The following is a 20830-nucleotide window of genomic DNA, read 5'->3' on the forward strand; positions in this document are numbered from 1 at the left end:
GAAAATGCTCTACCGCCTTTAGTGGACTTTGCTATTCTAGGAACTACTAGAAGCCCAGAGTTTTGAGATCTCAGGGAGCGTGACGGATTGTAGCGTGTTAAGAGACTGGATAGATACATGGGAGCCAAACCATTTAGTGCTTTATAAGTGAGTAGCAGTAGTTTGTAGTCTATTCGAAACTTAATAGGAAGCCAATGTAGGGACGATAAGATTGGGGTTATATGATCGTATTTTCTTGACCTAGTAAGAACTCTTGCTGCGGCATTCTGAACTAACTGAAGCTTGTTTATTAATGATGCAGGACATCCACCTAGTAATGCATTACAGTAGTCTATTCTAGAGGTCATAAACGCATGGACGAGCTTCTCTGCATCAGATATAGATAACATATTTCTTAGCTTAGAAATATTTCTAAGGTGAAAGAAGGCTGTTTTTGTAACTTGACTTTAAGCAAGGGAACCTTCCGTGCCATGCATGATTTCAAACTATGACGTCTTAGTGTATTACCAACAGTAACCTTGGAAACGGTGGTCCCAGCTTTTATTGGAACCCCAGTCCGAGGGAGATTGACAGTCATGTTTAGCTTCTTCCATTTTCTAATGATTGCTCCAACAGTGGACCTTTTTTCACCAAGCTGCTTGGCAATTTCCCCGTAGCCCTTTCCAGCCTTGTGGAGGTGTACAATTTTGTCTCTAGTGTCTTTGGACAGCTCTTTGGTCTTGGCCTTGTTAGTAGTTGGATTCTTACTGATTTTATGGGGTGGACAGGTGTCTTTATGCAGCTAACGACCTTAAACAGGTGCATCTAGTTTAGGATAATAAATGTAGTGGAGGTGGACATTTTAGAGGCAGACTAACAGGTCTTTGAGGGTCAGAATTCTAGCTGATAGACAGGTGTTCAAATACTTATTTGCAGCTGTATCATACAAATAAATAGTTTAAAACTCATATATTGTGATTTCTGGATTTTTTTTTTTTAGATTATGTCTCTCACAGTGGACATGCACCTACGATGACAATTTCAGACCCCTCCATGATTTCTAAGTGGGAGAACTTGCAAAATAGCAGGGTGTTCAAATACTTATTTTCCTCACTGTATATATATGTATATATACAGTACAGACCAAAGGTTTGGACACACCTTCTCATTCAAAGAGTTTTCTTTATTTTCATGACTATGCAAATTGTAGATTCACACTGAAGGCATCAAAACTATGAATTAACACATGTGGAATTATATATGGAATTATATACATAACAAAAAAGTGTGAAACAACTGAAAAATGTCATATTGTAGGTTCTTCAAAGTAGCCACCTTTTGCTTTGATTACTGCTTTGCACACTCTTCGCATTCTCTTGATGAGCTTCAAGAGGTAGTCACCTGAAATGGTCTTCCAACAGTCTTGAAGGAGTTCCCCGAGAGATGCTTGGCACTTGTTGGCCCTTTTGCCTTCACTCTGCGGTCCAGCTCACCCCTAAACCATCTCGATTGGGTTCAGGTCCGGTGACTGTGAAGGCCAGGTCATCTGGCGCAGCACCCCATCACTCTCCTTCTTGGTCAAATAGCCCTTGATGCCTTCAGTGTGACGCTACAATTTTCATAGTCATGAAAATAAAGAAAACTCTTTGAATGAGAAGGTGTGTCCAAACTTTTGGTCTGTGTATATATATATATAGAGCAGCATAGTTAGAAAGACTTTAATTACATAATTGTACTGCGTAGGGGGGAAACTTCCTACTAAAAACCTAGCAATCATGTTTATTTTTTTCAGTTTTGTATCATATGTAAGAAAATATGGGTGAAAACCAGCACTGAGTATTGAGTGTGTCTACCTGGGGTACAAGCGTTTCTCTGAGCATGAATAATTAAACCATAGAGGTTTGCAAAGTGTAGTTTGTTTACGTATTTAATCCCCCGATAAGCATCTGGAGCACCATTACTGAGAATTCCCAGAGTTCTGGTTAACCCCATACTTTGAGACCAGATGGTGATACATGAGCCATTTAAAAAGAATTTACTACCTTAATGTTTCTTTCTGGTGATGTTTCGAATGGTTAGTTTTGTTATAAGGCAAGGTTTTTCAAGTGCCTTATCTGACATTCATTGTATGAAATGTCAGAAAAATCATAAGCTGACATGGACAGAACATCTAAATTTAGTTCAGTCTGGATGAATGTGCTTGTTTGTGTATGTGTGTCATGCAGCATTAAATTTGGCCACTTATTTATTTTTTTTCAGATTTTAGTTGAGTGGCTTTGTTTCTGATGATAATCACACCTTATTCAAGATAACTATAGGCTTTAATCCTTTTAATGACGAGCTCAGTGACGCAGCATTGTTGGTAGACAATGTCAAAGCAAGTGCCCCCCCCCCCCCCCCCAAGAAAAGACATGGCGAGAGAGAAAATGCAGATGTCTGGTGTAATCTGTTTACATCCTAATCGCCTCTTGTTACTGCTTCATATAAAAACCTTTTTTTTCTTTCTTTTTCTCAATTTGTATGTAAATGTTCATTTATTGCCAATTGCCAGATCAATTTGCTTAAAAGTGTCATTTTTGGACTGGGTATATTTAAACTAATCTCCCCTGAATAACTTGTCGTGTGCATGAAGCAGCTGATTTCTATTTCTAAACTTACATTGTCTCAGATCTGTGCTAATAAATACATTATTTAACCTTTTCTTTTCCTTTTTCTTCAAGAAGGGCAATAATCTGGAGCCAAATTACAGAAAAGTGAATTACCGTAATTTCCGGACTATAAAGCGCACCCATATATAAGCTGCACCCACTGAATTTGACAAAACATAAATAAGCCGCACCTGTCTATAAGCCGCAGGTTCCTACATTGAAACTAATGAACTTTACACAGGCTTTAATGAAAGACAGTGTCTGTTATACGACTTGTATCTAAACAGTAGCCTACCAAGAAAGTCATTGTTCACTGTCTTCCTCCTTCCTTTCACAACTATTTCTCTCAGGAGTTTTTCTTTTGGCATCGTCGTGCGTTTAGAAATCATCATCAGTGAAGCTTTTCTCCTGATGGCGTGCAGCTCAGAACACAGGGGAAGTGTGTGTTTTCATGCCCGGTTGTTTTCAGCGTGACGAATGATTCACATTTCCTGTAGACAGTCCGAGTGAGCTGCAGGTCAGACGTCAGAGGAACATCATCCATATTTATGATAAGGTGCGGCCCGATTCAGTGGGAGCGCGCGCGATTTAATATAAAGAGTTTCATTGGTTCACCTGAACCCGTTCTGCAATTTCATTGGTCTAATGTTATGTTGCTCAGTTTTTTGGCTTGAAGTTTGTGAAACCGGGAAAAACCCAGGAAAAATCCATAAATTAGCCGCTTCGCTGTTTAAGCTGCAGGGTTCAAATCGTGGGGGAAAAAGTAGCGGCTTATAGTCCGGAAAATACGGTAAGTAAAATGAGATGAGAATGGTAAACAAACAAAAAAAATCTTGATCAACAGCCAGGTGATCATGCATACCAAGTCAATCATGCAAGGAAGCTGCTATATGGTCAAAAGTATTTGGGCACCTGACTTTTCCAGCCGTGCGGTTCCTCCTCAAACTGTGACCACAAATTTGGTGGCATATAATTGTATAGGATGTCTTTGGATACCGTAGGATTAAATATTCCATTTGCATGCACCACTAGCCCCAAACCTGTTCTAGCACGACAATGCCCCTGTACACAATGTGAGCTCCATGAAGATGTGGTTTACATGGGCTGGAATGGGAGATCTTCAGTGGCTTGCTATAGAGCTTTGATCACAACCCTATTAAACAACTAATTGGAATGCTGACTGCACCCTAGGCTTCCTCACCCTACATCAGTACCTGACTTTACTGTCCTTTGGCTGAATGAGCATGAATCTCCACAAGCACACTTCAAAATCTAGTGGAACATCTTTGAAAAAGAGTGAAGGTTATTATAACAGCATATGTGGAATGGGATGTTGGAAATGCACAATACTAATCTAATGGTCAGGTGTCCACGAATCTCCACATATGGAGAACTTTAACACAAGATCACATGACGATCATGTGAAATGTCATTTGTTAATAGCTGTCATTCTTTAGGATCATCTAAGAGAGAGTTCTCTGATTTGTTCTGGATTATGCTGAACTGGGGCACTTATCCAGATTTCATCGTTTTTCTCAGGGTTAATGTTTGGAAGCTCAATGTCACTGTGGGGCCCTTGAGCAAGGCCTTTAACCCCCCCTGCTACACAGGCACTGTATCATGGCTAACCATGGGTTCTGACCCTGACTTTATAATAAATAAAGGCTGCTGCTTCTTTCTTTTCTGACCTTTCTAACACTTAAGCGTTCATAAACTTGTTTGTTTGTCTGCTTCAGGTGTCCCAGGAGTTCGGCCGGATCGTTTTGAGGAGGGTTTGGCAGTAAAGCACTGCGCTCTGTCTCTAGTGGGCGAGCCCATTATGTACCCAGAGATCAACTCCTTCCTGCATCTCCTCCACCAGTGCCACATCTCCAGCTTCCTGGTCACCAATGCCCAGTTCCCTAAAGAGATCAGGTGGGGTTTAGTATTAATCAATCTTGCTTATTAGAAATCAGGTGCACTGTGGGAAATATGTGTAGCATATATATTTAGCAGAACAGTTCAAAGTGTTGCTATGAATATCTCCAAAACTCCAAAATATATTTTTTATTTTAAACTTTGACTATTAACTGAGGAACGTTGTCTCATCTCGTTGTGTACTGTGTCAGCTATATATGGGTAAAATAACAATAAGAGCTACTTGACTTGAACATGCCACATAGTTTTAAATTTGTGATTTTAATTTACAAGGACTTTTGGATGTGGATATTGTGCAGAAGCACTAAAGGACGGTGTGATCAAAAGAGCTAATGTGAAAGAGCTAATGATGAGATTGCAGCTTTGTGATTTTTTTTTTTTTTTATGTGATCATTGCATCACGATCATACATCTGCTTTCCAATATGTTGAGTTTATATTTTTATATATATATATATATACAGTGAGGAAAATAAGTATTTGAACACCCTGCTTTTTTGCAAGTTCTCCCACTTAGAAATCTTGGAGGGGTCTGAAATTGTCATCGTAGGTGCATGTCCACTGTGAGAGACATAATCTAAAAGAAAAAATCCAGAAATCACAATATATAATTTTTAAACTATTTATTTGTATGATACAGCTGCAAATAAGTATTTGAACACCTGTCTATCAGCTAGAATTCTGACCCTCAAAGACCTGTTAGTCTGCCTTTAAAATGTCCACCTCCACTACATTTATTATCCTAAATTAGATGCACCTGTTTGAGGTCGTTAGCTGCACAAAGACACCTGTCCACCCCATACAATTAGTAAGAATCCAACTACTAACATGGCCAAGACCAAAGAGCTGTCCAAAGACACTAGAGACAAAATTGTACACCTCCACAAGGCTGGAAAGGGCTACGGGGAAATTGCCATGCAGCTTGGCGAAAAAAGGTCCACTGTTGGAGCAATCATTAGAAAATGAAAGAAGCTAAACATGACTGTCAATCTCCCTCGGACTGGGGCTCCATGCAAGATCTCGACTCGTGGGGTCTCAATGATCCTAAGGAAGGTGAGAAATCAGCCCAGAACTACACGGGAGGAGCTGGTCAATGACCTGAAAAGAGCTGGGACCACTGTTACCAAGGTTACTGTTGGTAATAAGACGTCATGGTTTGAAATCATGCATGGCACAGAAGGTTCCCCTGTTAAAACCAGCACATGTCCAGGCACATCTTAAGTTTGCCAATGACCATTTGGATGATCCAGAGGAGTCATGGGAGAAAGTCATGTGGTCAGATGAGACCAAAATAGAACTTTTGGGTCATAATTCCACTGAACGTGTTTGATGGAAGAAGACTGATGAGTACCATCCCAAGAACACCATCCCTACTGTGAAGCATGGGGGTGGTAGCATCATTCTTTGGGGGTGTTTTTCTGCACATGGGACAGGGCGACTGCACTGTATTAAGGAGAGGATGACCAGGGCCATGTATTGCGAGATTTTGGGGAACAACCTCCTTCCCTCAGTTAGAGCATTGAAGATGGGTCGAGGCTGGGTCTTCCAACATGACAATGACCCGAAGCACACAGCCAGGATAACCAAGGAGTGGCTCTGTAAGAAGCATATCAAGGTTCTGGCGTGGCCTAGCCAGTCTCCAGACCTAAACCCAATAGAGAATCTTTGGAGGGAGCTCAAACTCCGTGTTTCTCAGTGACAGGCCAGAAACCTGACTGATCTAGAGAAGATCTGTGTGTGTGTGTGTGTGTGTGTGTATTTTATTGATTATTATTGTTGGATCGTACTCAGTAAGAACTGAAGTGCATACATAATGGAGTACTGCTTCATCATGTGACTGCCTGGGCGGTGTCATGTGATCCAGTGCAAAGTGTATTTACTGTTATTATTGTGATACTGATTTATTTTTATATATATTATACTTATAATACAGAAGTCTCACAGAAATAGACTGTACATTTCCGAGGGTTACTATTATGAGTGCATTAATATAAACCATTTATTTTTTTTAGCATTATTTATATTCATCTGCAGAATTATTGTCTGTGCTGCTGTTGTAGACAATTCATTGTATTGTATATTATTATTATAACATTATACACATAAAGCACACGCACTTCTGGTTCCACTCTGCTGGTGCTGGAGCTGAATCAGTCCTCCAACTTAGTATGTGCTGCTTTTTTATTTATTTATTTATTTTTTTACGCTTTACGCAGCCTGGGGCCGTGCTGATAAGTAACATTCAGGCGTGGAATTGCAAATCACTGCCCTCCCTCCAGTCCGCTTCTCTTTTCGTTAGCTCTGTGTGCATCACTCTCCTTCCACTTATTTACCTCGTGGCCTCTTTTCACACAGCCTAATAAAAAATACATGCTCACTCCAGATTCCGCGTCTCTGTACTGTGCTCTGCCGTGGCGTGATGCGAATTGTGGTGCCGTACGCTTTATCAGGACTGATTCACGGAGATTTTGGGATACACGCTGGGGCACGCAGTTCTCCTACTGTACGTTGCAATCATCATTCAGCACGGCAGGGATACACGTGACAACACCCGTCATAGGAACAAAGTACTTCTGTTTTTTTTTATGCTGCCAAACAACATCCCTGTAGTGCTCAGGATCACAAAAAAACAGATAAAGATACCTTTTAACGATACATCACCAGCCTATGAATTCCATTTATCTTACAGAAACCATTACGTTCTTTGTATCCATTGCTTCAGCATGTTACATAAATGGTGTGTACGAGTGTACGAATGTTTTGAAATGCTTATCTACGTCTAATACCTCCGTCTGTCTGAATACTCGATTTCGACTGGATAGAAGGTGTTTGATCACGTTTCTAATTTAAATGCATTGTCTTATGAACAACTGTAATTGTAATGACATACAGATACAGTTGCAAGCAGAGTAAGACGGCTATTGTAAACATTTCTTACTGATTTTGCCAAGCATGTTTTTTGCATTTTGTTTAACCTAGATGGCGCATATGGTGATTTAGATAAATAGGACAGCAAAAGCTGAATTTGACGAACTTGAGAAGACAAAGTTCAAATGAGAAACATGGGGGAAAACAGCACAAGGAATTAACACCAACAGCTTTATTTTTAGTAGAGATGTGGCACAGACTCACAGGATACTCCAAATGGATCCAGTCAGAGGTATCTGCTATGAGGCCTTCAGAAATCAGCATTGTGGGAAAATTCTACACATTAACACACAAAAATGGATCTGTTGCTTTAACCAATATGTAGTGTAGCAAACTACACAAGCCTAAATATATCTGTTTGGATTCCATTCCACAAAGGCTGACAGAGGAGAGATCATTGATTTTGTCACAAGATATACAAGATGTTTTTTTGCAAGATGCACTTTTCAAGAAAAGTGGGACATTGTAAGAAATGTTCAGCACCATGGTCAGCACCATGGTCAGCGTAAAACAGTTAAGCTTTTTCATGAACTATTTATACATTTGGCGTTTTTCTTTCCTGCACAAAAACATACAATTTGCCTTGATTTTAAATCTCCAGGACGAAACCATAATGCAAAGAAAATATGCACAAAAAATTCGCAAAAACTCTGGGTCATTTTATGAGTTTAACATCGATGCTTCTGCTGGAGACGTATTCAGGTGGCACAGCTGCGGCTGAGAGGAGACTCGTTGAATTGTGTTAATTGAGCTTCTTGCTTTAGTAGTGCCATTAATTCTTGGTGTAAGAGATACCTGTGTGTGATGCAGCACCCTGGTATACTGAGTTTCTTTATAATATTGATGGTTTCTATAGCCTTGGCTTTGTAAATGATCGTCTAATGAGGTGGATTGATTCAGCTTGGACACCACTAAAGGGCTTGGCATGAAATGTACAGCCTGCCACTGTATAATTTGAAGGGAAGTGTTCTGAACTGCATTTTGGTGAAGATGGTGAAAGAACATCCATTTATAGCCATATATACCAAAGCAAAAGTCGCAGCGGGAACATAAGTTTGCTTCTTGGTTATTTCACTATATTTACTGTAAAGTCCCATTCAATATTTGCTGTTATTATAACCTCCACTCTTCTGAGATGTTCTTCCACTAGCTTATGGAGTGTGCTTTTGGAGATTTGTGCTTATTCATCCACAAGGGTGTTGGTAAAGACTGAGGATACAGTCAGTGATTCAAGTCATCCCAAAAGTGTTCAAACGGTTGAGATCAGAGCTCTTAAGCAGGCCACTAAAAATGTTATACTCCAACCCATGTAAAGCATATCTTAATAGAGGAATGGTTTACTCATTGTAAGACAATGCCTTTATTTTCCCCCCTTAGTGAGGCCAAAAATAAATCTGCCACACAACTTATGACTTCACACCTCATTTGGCAGCAGAAAAGCAAACAGCAAAAAAAAAAAAAAAAAAAAGCCATTACAAGCTCAGCATACTAAACTGCATATATTTGAAGAATTGATGAACCATGGTTTTTTGTACATATATAATTTCCCCCTTATCGACGTTTCTCTCATTTTATTTATTTTTTTCTCATCTCTCTCTACAGGAACCTGGTGCCAGTCACCCAGTTGTACGTGAGTGTGGACGCCAGCACCAAGGACAGCCTGAAGCGGATAGATCGTCCTCTATTCAAAGACTTCTGGCAGCGCTTCCTAGACAGTCTTAAAGCCCTCGGGGAGAAGGTGAGCACAGTGTACACTGCTAAAGTAAAGATTCACAGATACACAATAAAGTCGGAATGCATTCAGACCCCTTTGTGGTAGCAGCCTTATGATAAAATTCTTATTCGTCCTAAATTCATAATACATTTGCACTTTTTACTCATTATAATGAATAATAATTAAAACGAATCTTTTTTTTTTTTTTTATACTTTCTGCTCTTCATACTTCATATTGACTTATTGTCTGATAAAGGCTTCATGACTGAAGGGGCAAGACAAAAGCCTCTCTTCAGTGCAATTAAAGTAATAAGTCTCCTGGCCATTTTGCCAAAAAAAGCCCGGGTCAGTGGAGTGTTACAGTGATGTTTGACCTCTTGCAAGTTTCTCTCATCTCCACACATAATCTCTTGAGCTCATCAGACCCTTGGTTACGTCTCTTACCAAGTCCTTTCTCTCATGATTGCTTAGTTTGGCCAAGCAGCCGACTTTAGAAAGAGTTGTTCCAATCTTCTATTTAAGAATTATGGAAGTTGCTGTACTCTTGGAAATCTTCAATGCCTAAAGATTTTGCGTGAAATTAGTTTTTTTGCTTTGAATCTGTGAAGCTTTGACTCAATTCAGTCTCTGAGCTTTCCAGTTTCTTTGACCTCACAGCTTGGTTTTTGATTTGAGGTGCCTTTTCAGCTTCAGTGTAGAATATATTCACTGACTTTAGAATTAAGGCCATTCATAATAGTAAATTATTCTACTCTTATGTATTTGGTTGTTTTTGTAAAACCATCATGTTGGGAAAAGGACCTTTTCACTATCCTTGTACAGGAGCAAGTTATTGATCATGTTTCAGGAGTTCATATATTCATATATGGTAAAAAATTCTCTCTAAAATAGGATTGGTTTGGAATCTGGTGAACAGCTGCAGTGCAAAACTGCGTTCTGGAGTGGTGTTTGCAAAAGTTAATTGGCTTAATAAAGTCTGTCTGGATTTAAAACCTGTAAGACTTCAGGGCATGTTATTCTTAATCAAGAAAAAATCCACAACATTAGACCCAACATAAACAGATGTCTCTCTTTCTAAATGATTCTTTCTGAATTTGCCAAAGCTAGACTCCAATCCAAGTGTAGAAACACTGATAAAGCAGGGAAATAGAACGCACCTGGACTAAATTGCAAGCGTCATCGCAAAGGGTCTGTGAATACTTAGGTCAATGTTTTTTAAATTGGTTATCACATTGCACATTGAAGTATTCAGTGTAGATTAGTGAAGTATTCTTTAATTTAAAAGGGTGAGGGAAGACATGCAGGTGGTTGGTTTGAAAGAGGCAGATGTAGAGGACAGGGGGGTATGGAGACGGATGATCCGCTTTGGTGACCCCTAATGGAAGCAGTCGATAGAAGAAGGATACTTTCTGAATCATAGGAAGCATAAATACAGCTCCTACTGTATATAACTACAGGTGTGATAAGTTAAAAAGAAATATTGACATAGCCAGAGCAGAAAGCAGGACCCCAACAACCAGGATATCCTGTACCTTAACCCTCTTATATTTCTTCCTATGCCATTGCTGAGTTTGTTGGCAGTTTTAAATATATACTCGAGCTAGATTTATTACACACGGCAGGGAACTGTTTAGAAAGTGCATGTGTGCTATGTACAATTCGACATCTGAACATTAGTGTGTGCATAAAGAAAGATGACAGAAGAAAGTTGTAATTTTGAAAGCTAAATGCAAAACAAGCTAGAGATTGCGTGACTTTTATCTTACATGAATGTCAAGCTAAAATCCAGACATAGTCCCGAGTGTTTCCAACCCCCTGAAGCCGCCTCGATCTTTTTTGTGTGTTATATTTGTTTATTCTATGAGCTTTTAGAAAGTTGGAAACATTACTACATGTGATTACACTGCAAGTTTTGCACTCCAACTTCAAACGATTTCCAGTTGCTCTTTTGCAAAGCAAAGCCGAATGGTAGACCTTTTATTTATTTGAACTCGAAACCCAAGATTCCTCTAGATTATGGAGTGTTTGTGTGGAGATTTGTGCTTGCGCAGCCACAAGGACGTTAGTCAAGTCACATATTGATGTAGGGTGAGGAGGTCTGGCATTCCAGTTCATCTCACAGGTGTTCAATAGGGTTGAGTTCGGAACGCTATAGTAGGCCACACAAGATCCCATGTAAACCATACCTTTGTGCACATTGCCATTGTCATGCTGGAACAGGTTTGGGTCTCCTAGTTGAAGTGAAGAAGAAGTCAAGTCAAGTTTATTTCGCTTTTCACAACAGACATTGTCTTAAAGCAGCTTTACACAAATCAACAGTCAAGGTGAATGATGTGTGTTTATCCCTGATGAGCAGCCATGACGACTGTGGCAAGGAACAACTCCCTTAGATGTAATGAGGAAGAAACCTTGAGAGGAACCCATCCTCATTTGGGTGACATCAAGAGTGTGATCATAAATCTTTCAACAGTACAGAACACTGGAGAGTGAGAACTAACATGATTACTGGAGTATAAGATTATAAGTGATGTTCTTTCTGCAGTCTTATACAGTCTATATGGTTAGTAGCTCCTAATTTTATGAGCTCAACATTTGTGATCATCACAGATCCAGCATCAGCTTCTCCATGCCAGAGCCTTTAAACACTCCAGGAGGTCCAATGTCAAAACCACACATGTAGTCAAGTCACATACTTAATGCTAGTTAATGCTATCGCATCTGAAGGCATCCCATACAACTGTGTGCACCTTCATTGTTACAGGTCAAGGAAGAACCACGTATGGCTGAAAAATCTGGTGTCACCATACAGTATAGTGTACAGTGAGAGGGAATACACATTTTATTTTTCTAATATTTGATATACTTTAGTTTTAATTTTTCTAATATTTGATATACTTAGTTTTAATATAAATTCTTCTGTTTCCACTTCATGTACAGTGCAACCTCGATGTTTGCGGGGGTTCCGTTCTATGACCCCTCGCGAATAAGAGAAAGACGCGAGGTTTTGACTCTCTCCTTTTGATGGTTCCATTTTCAAGGGGACTTGTACATGTACTGTAGTGTAAACTCAACAAAAATTGTGAATTACTGTCATAAATTTGATTTACTACTTTAAATGAATTTAAATGAACTCTGTTTGTACTAATACTCGCGGCTTCTCACGAACTATGGGATTTTTGCCGAGTTACTCTTAGTCCGGTTTCAAATGAGAAGTCGCGAACTATCTCGAGGTCGCGAGTATCAAGGTTCCACTGTACTTCAGTGTGAGTACGGTTTCTCCAAGCATGACCAGCTGGAATATTGCCAATAACCAAGAACGTTGTTCTAATCTTACAGCATATGCTCTAGACACCTGTAGATGTGATTCTCTATTTGCTTTCTTTCTGCTCTTTAGCAGAGAGGTTGTTAAAGTAGAGATGATTGTTGTCCAGTTCATTGCTTATTATACTCTGCTGTATATAATTGCTGTGCCTGTTGCTTTCAGGTTGTTTTGCAACTCTATTTCTGGTACTACTGACCTCTCTATTTACTTCATCCTCATTCAGTCTGAGAATGTGCTATGGAATTTAGGATGGTTAGTTATGGCTCTGTGAGCTTTTTATCCATATTTAATTGAATGGCATTGACCCAGTGAAGCTTACAGAATGGTCTTAGAAATGACTCTAGAACTTTGGCTGGTGAGAACTCTCTGTTTACTCTGTTCTGCTCAGGGACAAGCTTGTGTTCCACTGAGAGAATGAGGGAATAAGGAGCTTCTTCCTGCAGGCTATTCAGGCCCTCAATCTGCCAACACCTAGGACTGGTTATACATAGACTATACAGTACAAATTGGATTTTTCTGCACAACACCCACACACCTAGTATTCCTGTGGATACACGGCATATCCTGTATTATAAATATTTATTTTCCACTTCAACTCCATGTAATGCACATAATATTGCACATATCTGCTTTTAATGCCACATACAGTTTTTGCTGTTTGCCTTCATGGGTTAAAGAACAAAGTCTGAAAATCTGTTGTATTATTAGACGTTTTATAGTAATGATAATAATGAAACTTTAAGGGGTTTAATGTGCACCCCACCAGCTTTCAGTGTAAACTCCACCAGGGGCAGTGACAAAAAAGTAATAAAAATGTAAAGAAATGATTTTAATGTTTAAACTGACAGACTCAAGTGTCTCATGCCATAGAATGTATCCACCGTTTAAAATTTCTTAAACGTAAGAACGTATAACGTGTCAACGAACAAACATGAGGTGTTATATCTATGTAACACTTGGGTCTAATGGCAAATACCTTAGTCAAGTTTATTTCTATAGAAAATGGACATTGTCTCAAAGCAGCTTTGCAGGATTTAAGAATTAAGGTGAACGATGTGTGTTTATCCCTGATGAGCAGCGATGGCGACCAGGGCAAGGAAAAACTCCCTCAGATGTTATGAGGAACAAACCTTGAGAGGAACCAGACTCAAAGGGGAAACTCATCCTCATTTGGGTGACATCAAAAGTGTGATTATAAATCTTTAAAACAATACAAAACACAGGAGCGTGAGAACTAAGATGAGCACTGGAGTGTGTGATTATGAGTAATGTCCTGATGTTGTGGGAACAGGAGCTGCTGAGCAACTCATAAAATAGCTCAACATTTGCGATTATCACAGATCCAACACCAGCTTCTCCATGCCGGAGCCTTTAAACACTCAAAGAGGTCCAATGTCAAAACTCCACATGAAGTGGAATTGGTACGTCTCTAAAATGTTCGGGATGTTTGTGGTGTCGGCATCTACTTCTTTAAAGGTCCATTATCTTCATGAGGTGGGACGTGACTGGAGCTGGTGCAACCTCAGGATGCCTCGGGATGGGTAGAGTAGCAGTGGAGAGGAATTGGCATAGCTTCTGTTCATGATATTAACAAGCACAAGTTGATAATGTGCATGTGATCAGATGTACTGGAGCACAAGGTTATGATGGAAGTCTACTATAAGTCTGGTGTTTTGAGATCTCAAAGAGTGTGACGGATTGTAGCGTGTTCGAAGACTGGGTAGATACATGGAAGCTAAACCATTTAGTGTTCTGTAAGTAAGTAGCAATAGTTTGTAGTTGATTCGAAATTGAACAGGTAGCCAGTGTAGAGATGATAAGATTGGGTGTATATGGTCATATTATCTTGACCTCGTGAGAACTCGTGAATGACTTCTGCATTCTGAACTAACTGTAGCTTGTTTATTAATGATGCAGGACATCCACCTAGTAATGCATTACAATAGTCTATTCTGGAGGTCATGAACGCATGGACGAGCTTCTCTGCATCGGATATAGACAACATGTTTCTTAGCTTAGCAATATTTCTAAGGTGAAAGAAGCCTGTTTTTGTAATATGGGTGATATGATTTTCAATAGACAAGTTGCTGTCTAAAATAACTCCTTAGTGTGTAATATTAACGTGATCTGAGGATACATGAGCAGTTTCAGAACAGCACCACCTACTAGTCAAGAGCTATTAATTATTTTATGTTTATATATTCTGCTTAATTTGTAGTATCATTCATGAGGCATAGCAAGTCAAATGTCAGTAATATTAACTGTTGGCCATTTTGAGTTGTGTGTTAAGACTATGTATTTTATAAACTCATTGCATTAAAGTGATTGGACAATAGCACTTCCACATCAAAAAATTGCTAATAAAAGCAATGTTAATAAAATAAATGTATAAAAGCGCTATATAGCTACAATTAATTACGTGACTTGATTATTGCTAAAGTAAAAAGTTTGAAATATTTTTGCTCATAAATTCAAAGCCGCACTGTAAATATTCCCCTCCTTTTGTCTAACCTGAAATGCCTCTGCTATCATGAAAGTTTAATTTCCCTGTTCAGCTCTATTTATTTTTTCTTCATTCATCTGTCAGCATCCTTAAGCCTCTTTGTCATTTGAGCTCTATATCATACAGTGGTGGGCGGTCAGGGCCAGCAATGCCTTCTCTGCTGGCCTAAACACCATCATTTTAACTCGTGATTAATCACAACTAAATCGCACATTTTTATCTGTTCTAAATGTACCTTGAATTAATTATTTTCTAGTTTTCTATACTCAAATCAACATGGGCATGAACATGCAAATGTATGTTTATTATTAGTGAAACCAAACTCAACAGAGGGCATGAAGACGAAATATTGTTGTAAATGTTTTAAAGTAATTATGGTGTTTTAAATTCTGTAATTTATCAGGACACCAAATGAAACTTTTGCTATGTTTCCACACGGACGGTTTAAATTAGATTTTTTTAATTTTTTATATCTGACTAAAGCAAGGACGTCATGAATGTGTGTTGCATTGAAGGTTTAAATTTTGCCTCATATATTTATTTATTTATTTATTTATTTATATTTTTTAATACAAATTGGCAAACAGAAATGCAGCGCGTTAGAAAAATGTGTGCTGTTAAAATGAATTAGCTTAAACTTGTTCATTTTGACAGCTCATACATTATTATATATATAAGCTGGGTTTTGTTTTGAGATACTGACAAGGGAACAAAAATTTATAGCTTCTATACAGCAATTTGTTTTGCTGACGTTCCACAACATTAAGGATGATTATAAGCGGATAGAAAGAAATTTGCGGCTCACACCTGTGACGCAGTAGATCAGTCTGAGAGCTTTTGTTGTCGTTTTTCGTTACTTTCATGAACTTGGCTGCAGTTATTTTGAGCGAAATGTGGAGCCAAAAAATTACTGAAGTTTTCTTGAAGTAATACAATAGGATTGACCTGGAATGACACTTAGATACATATAGAATAAAAAACACAGAGAAGCTACGTTACCTGATAGTATACTGTATTTGACAAAAGTGAGTACACCCCTCAGATTTCAGCAACTATTTTAGTATCTTCTCAAGGGACAATACTATATAAATTAAACTTGGATATATTTTAGTCAGTGTGCGGCTTCTATAGCAGGACAGTAAATCTGTACTGCTATAGAAGCCGCACACTGACTAAAATATGGAATGGAATTCAGGGGTCCTGGGGTCCTCTTCCACTTCTCCGTAATGACATCAGGGAGCTGCCGGATGTTCTCCACCTTCCGCTTGTTGACACCCTACAGGTTTTCAATAGGGTTCATGTCATGAAAACGATACTCTTGGAAATGCTTAAAGAAGGTAAAAGCTATTCTGCTGTTGGACGCCATTACGGAATCAATAAATCTTCTGTTCGCCACATAAAGAAGGACGAAAAGAATATAAGGAAGACTGCATTATTGTTTTTTACCAAGACTACGAAGGGGGTTGTAACTTCTCACAATAAGGCCATTGTAAGGATGGAGTCTGCATTAGCCCAGTGGATCAATGACTGCAGGAAGAAGAATATCTCGCTGGATACCAACACCATCTGCATTAAAGCAATGAAGCTTTACAACAGTTTTGCTGAAAGCGGTGATGTTTGCAGTAGTGATGAATACAACGGCGATGACGCAGAAGCAGGACCATCGAGTGCTTCTCCCACCAGATCGACCGCATTCAATGCCAGCAATGGCTGGTTTGATAAGTTTTAGAGACGCTTTGGGCTCAAGAGCATTTCTCTGCAGAGAGAAGCTGCCTCTGCGGATAACGCAGGAGCCGAGGAGTACGTGAACAACACATTCAAAACTACCATCGAGGAAGGGGGTTACAAGCCTGAACAAGTTTTTAATATGGATGAGACGGGCTTATTTTGGAAGCGGATGTCGTCTCGTACTCATATTATGAAGGATGAAGCCAAAGCCCCTGGATTTAAGGCCCAAAAATATTGTGTAACTTTGATTGTGTGGGAGCGCTGCAGGCTTTATGATAAAAACCAGGGCTTATTTATAAGTCAAAAACCCAAGGGCATTAAGAATATGTTGCCTGTGTACTGGATGTCCAACTCTAAGGCCTGGATCACAAACCTCCTCATGTCCGATTGGTTCCACCAGTGCTTGATACCAGATGCTTGGTCAAGCATTATTTGACAGAGAAAAACCTTGAATTCAAAGTGCTTCTTATCATGGACAATGCTGGAGGCCACGCTGCCGATCTGTCATATGATGTTCAGCTAGATAGAGTGCAGATAGAGTTCTTGCCTCCGAACACCACATCGCTGATTCAGCTCATGGATCAAAGTGTTATTTTTTTGCTTTTAAGGCTCTCTATACACGAAACACCCTGCAAAATCTTGTTGAAGCTATGGATTCGGATGAAAAGTTCTAGCTGAAGGCGTACAGTCGTGACTACACTATTTTATCAAGTCTCCTAAATATTCAGAGGGCTATAAAGAAGATGAAGAGTGAAACATTGTGGCCAGAAGTGGTCCAAGATTACAAAGGGATTTTCTCCTGATGAAGTCCATCACTCTGCGGTAGATAATGCAGTGAAGCTGGCAAAACTACTGGGAGGGGATGGCTTCAATGATATGGCTTCTGCCAACGTTAATGATCTCATCGATGCCAATTACAACCGTTGACAAACAAAGACCTGACCGAGATGACAAAGTCTTCAAGCGAAGAAAAGGAAGAGGAACAAGAGGGAGTAGGGGTTGTTGAAGAGGAGGTTGGCCTAACACTCGAGCTCCTCGCAACACTTGTCAGACTGTCTAAAGAACTTTAGCAACTTGCTCAAGAATGGGACCCCCATATTCTACATTCGTTGTCGTTCTCAAATGCAATCGTTGGTAGCATGTCTGCTTATAAAAACCTTCTCATTTAGAAGAAAAGGCTGCGCCAGCAACTCCCCATAACTCTGTTCAGCCCTCGGAAGAAGACACCAGTTACGCCTACGCCTTAAGCGACAACAAAAGGTATGGACGGGGGCGAAGATACTGCACCACCAGATGAAGTGGTGCTTTCAGAAGAGCTGTAATGCTCTTCTTGGGTATGCAGTACATTCATTTCATTGTCATCACCCTAATCATTATTAGTACGGCAACTTTAATTCATCATCATCTTCATCATTCAAGATGTATCTTCACTGGTGGGTACCCATATAGAATTATTTCTGTTAAAATTATGTAGGTTTAAGAATATTAAAAGGTTTATAAAGCCTTCAGATATACAGGGGGTCCGGAATGTAACCCCCGCGAAAGGCGAGGAATTACTGTAGTTGCAGTGTGTGGCATATTGTCTGAGCACTGACAAACCTTCCTTCCGCTTCTGCAACCTCTAAAGCAATGCTGGCAGCACTCATGCATCTGTTTCTTAAAGCAGCTTCTGCACCTATCGAATAGGCAAGAGGACTAAACTTCTTCGTCTGTCTGTGACAGGTGATGCTAGCCAGTTACCCCTAGCCCCCCCAAACAATGTCGGCTCACATTAAAAAAGAAACGATTCCGAATGCTGCGTTTTCAACAAGACATGGACTGCTAAATATTTCTTTACAGAGGTCAAAGGTAAAGCCGTGTGCATAGTTTGTGGTGCACAAGTCGCTGTGTTTAAGGATTACAATCTGAATCGCCACTACACGGCCAAACACGTGGAGAAATATAAGAGCTTATCTGACTGAGTCGGAGGCTTTGCTAGCCAAGCTGCAAACTCAACAAACGCTCCTTACAAAACTTTGCAAATCCAGATACAGATCCTCTATAACTGATGATCACCTCTCAGCTGTCCTTCACATAGCCACCTCAGACATTCAGCCAGATTTCAGTGCACTTGTTCAAGTCCAAGACAGACTGGATTTTTCTCACTGAGCAAGTAAACTAAACTGAAAACGTCAAAAGCACTTATTGCTTTTCGTATAAAGTTGTTCAGTTGCTTATCTTTAACATACTGCAAAACACCTTTTTAGTATTTGTGAAGATTAACAAGTTAAACATAAAAATTTTTTTTGTTTGTTTGTTTTAAACTGTTTATTACTTGCTTCACTCGCTTTATTACTTTACTTACTAGCAGCCTATCAAAATATATAATTTACTGCTTTTTACAATGGGAGAAAATTAATATTTGAGCAGAATTATTTTCAAGTTATCATTGGTTTGGCCCTCTAACACAGTTCAGATTTTTCATGTGGCCCCCTATAGAAATTAATTGCCCAGCCCTTGTATATAGTACACTATATACTTAGATTCCCACTCCACCTGTGATTCAGACCTTATCTCTCAAACAAAAATCATACATTTTTATTTATATAAGCAAATTTGTTTAAGTATTTATACCACATGTTCTTTTTGGCCAGAATCTGATATTTGCAGTGATTTTGTACCTAATCTTTGTATTTAATGAAGAATATTGTATAATATGGTGAATCTTTGTGAGAGGAGATCATTTAATTTGCATATATTTTTATAGAAAGAGATCAATAGTATTTGTATTTTGTAAGGATGGAAGACATTTCTGAGGGAACTAAAAGATGGACATTTGGTGTCTCATAGCTGAGAATGGGTTTTCTTTTGAGTCTGGTTCCTCTTAATGTTTCTTCCTCATACCATTTCATGAAGTCATTTTGAGCTCATCAGGGATAAACATAGGGACTAATATTTGATGCTGGAATTTATATTTGAAATCTGTTATTTTTGTAAAGATGCTTTGGGACAAGGTCTATTGTTACAAGTGCTGTACAAATAACAATGAATTGAATTTCCCTGTAAAACGCTATTGACAAAGGGGAAGTTTTGGCAGTGATGACTGCATAAATAAATAACTACATATAAATAATGCATTTTTGAATAAGGTGTACTGTATCAACAATGTAAAACATTTTGATAAATGATTATAGTAGTAATCATTAATATTAAACACTTCTAGCAAGTGAATTCATAGGACTGTTTTTCTGCAAACACTCTTTAGTCAAAGAGGCTTTTGGTTTATGTGCTGGGAGGGAAAACAGCATGGATAATTTGTTCTGCGTGATCCTCCTCAGCTCAGCTTCGAACTCGTTGACTTTCAATCTGCAGCGTAAAAATGTGCAGTGGTGTTTATTAGCAAAGCTGTAGTTTACTCCGGTAAAAGTAAAAGAGCTCACCTTTCATTTGAGTAAAGGTGCAAACATATTTGCCTTCAAATGTACTTAAGTATCCACAGTACTATGATTTTATTTTTTTTTTTATGGCTAGGGGTTTAATTTTACACGTAACCGAAAGCAATCCTTTTATGTGCGGAACATAGTTAAAATCTGAGTTCCCTCAGGAACGTATCAAGTGGTGGACGGCAATCATTTGAGTGCATTTTTATTATTATTAAACTTAAAAACATACACAACAATGCCAGAAGTGTAAAAAAAGAAACTAGAGTTAGCGCAGTGTCACTGTGTCTACACGCTCCTAAATAGGATTTGTTTTGGCACGAATGAAAACTTTAAAGCATCCCAGCGCCAGCGTTAACTGCTAACCAGGAAGCGGCTAGTGGCTCAAAGTAGCACTATTAGTTCTTTAGGGATTCTAATTTTAGCACACTAATCTATTAATAGAATGACAGAGTCTAACACACATTTAATATTTATAAAAATTATCGCAATCCCAAAACCTTAGTTTTTAACTACTTTTTTTACATCGTTATTACTCTATAAATGTTCTGCTTGTTGTTGAATTGACACTGAACTGGTAAGTAGACGCCACCAAGCGGCAATCAAAACAGAGAGCGTGCTCTACCCTGATTGGTGGCTTGCTTTGTGCTTGACCTCTTTTTTTTTATTAATT

The 20830-nt window shown here is 39.0% G+C and overlaps 1 protein-coding gene across 2 annotated transcripts in view; it reads left to right on the top strand.

Moving 5' to 3' along the window:
• Window positions 1-20830, top strand: part of tyw1 (tRNA-yW synthesizing protein 1 homolog) — a 73661-nt gene that overhangs the window by 31096 nt on the left and 21735 nt on the right. For both annotated transcript variants that reach the window (XM_083548864.1, XM_083548865.1), the window contains exons 12-13: window positions 4364-4541; window positions 9074-9209. In XM_083548864.1, the coding sequence (XP_083404990.1) occupies window positions 4364-4541; window positions 9074-9209 (314 nt within the window). The remainder of the gene's footprint in view (window positions 1-4363; window positions 4542-9073; window positions 9210-20830) is intronic.

The sequence above is a fragment of the Silurus aristotelis genome (genome assembly GCF_946808225.1).
Source record: "Silurus aristotelis genome assembly, chromosome: 8".
In the NCBI taxonomy this organism is placed as follows: domain Eukaryota; kingdom Metazoa; phylum Chordata; class Actinopteri; order Siluriformes; family Siluridae; genus Silurus; species Silurus aristotelis.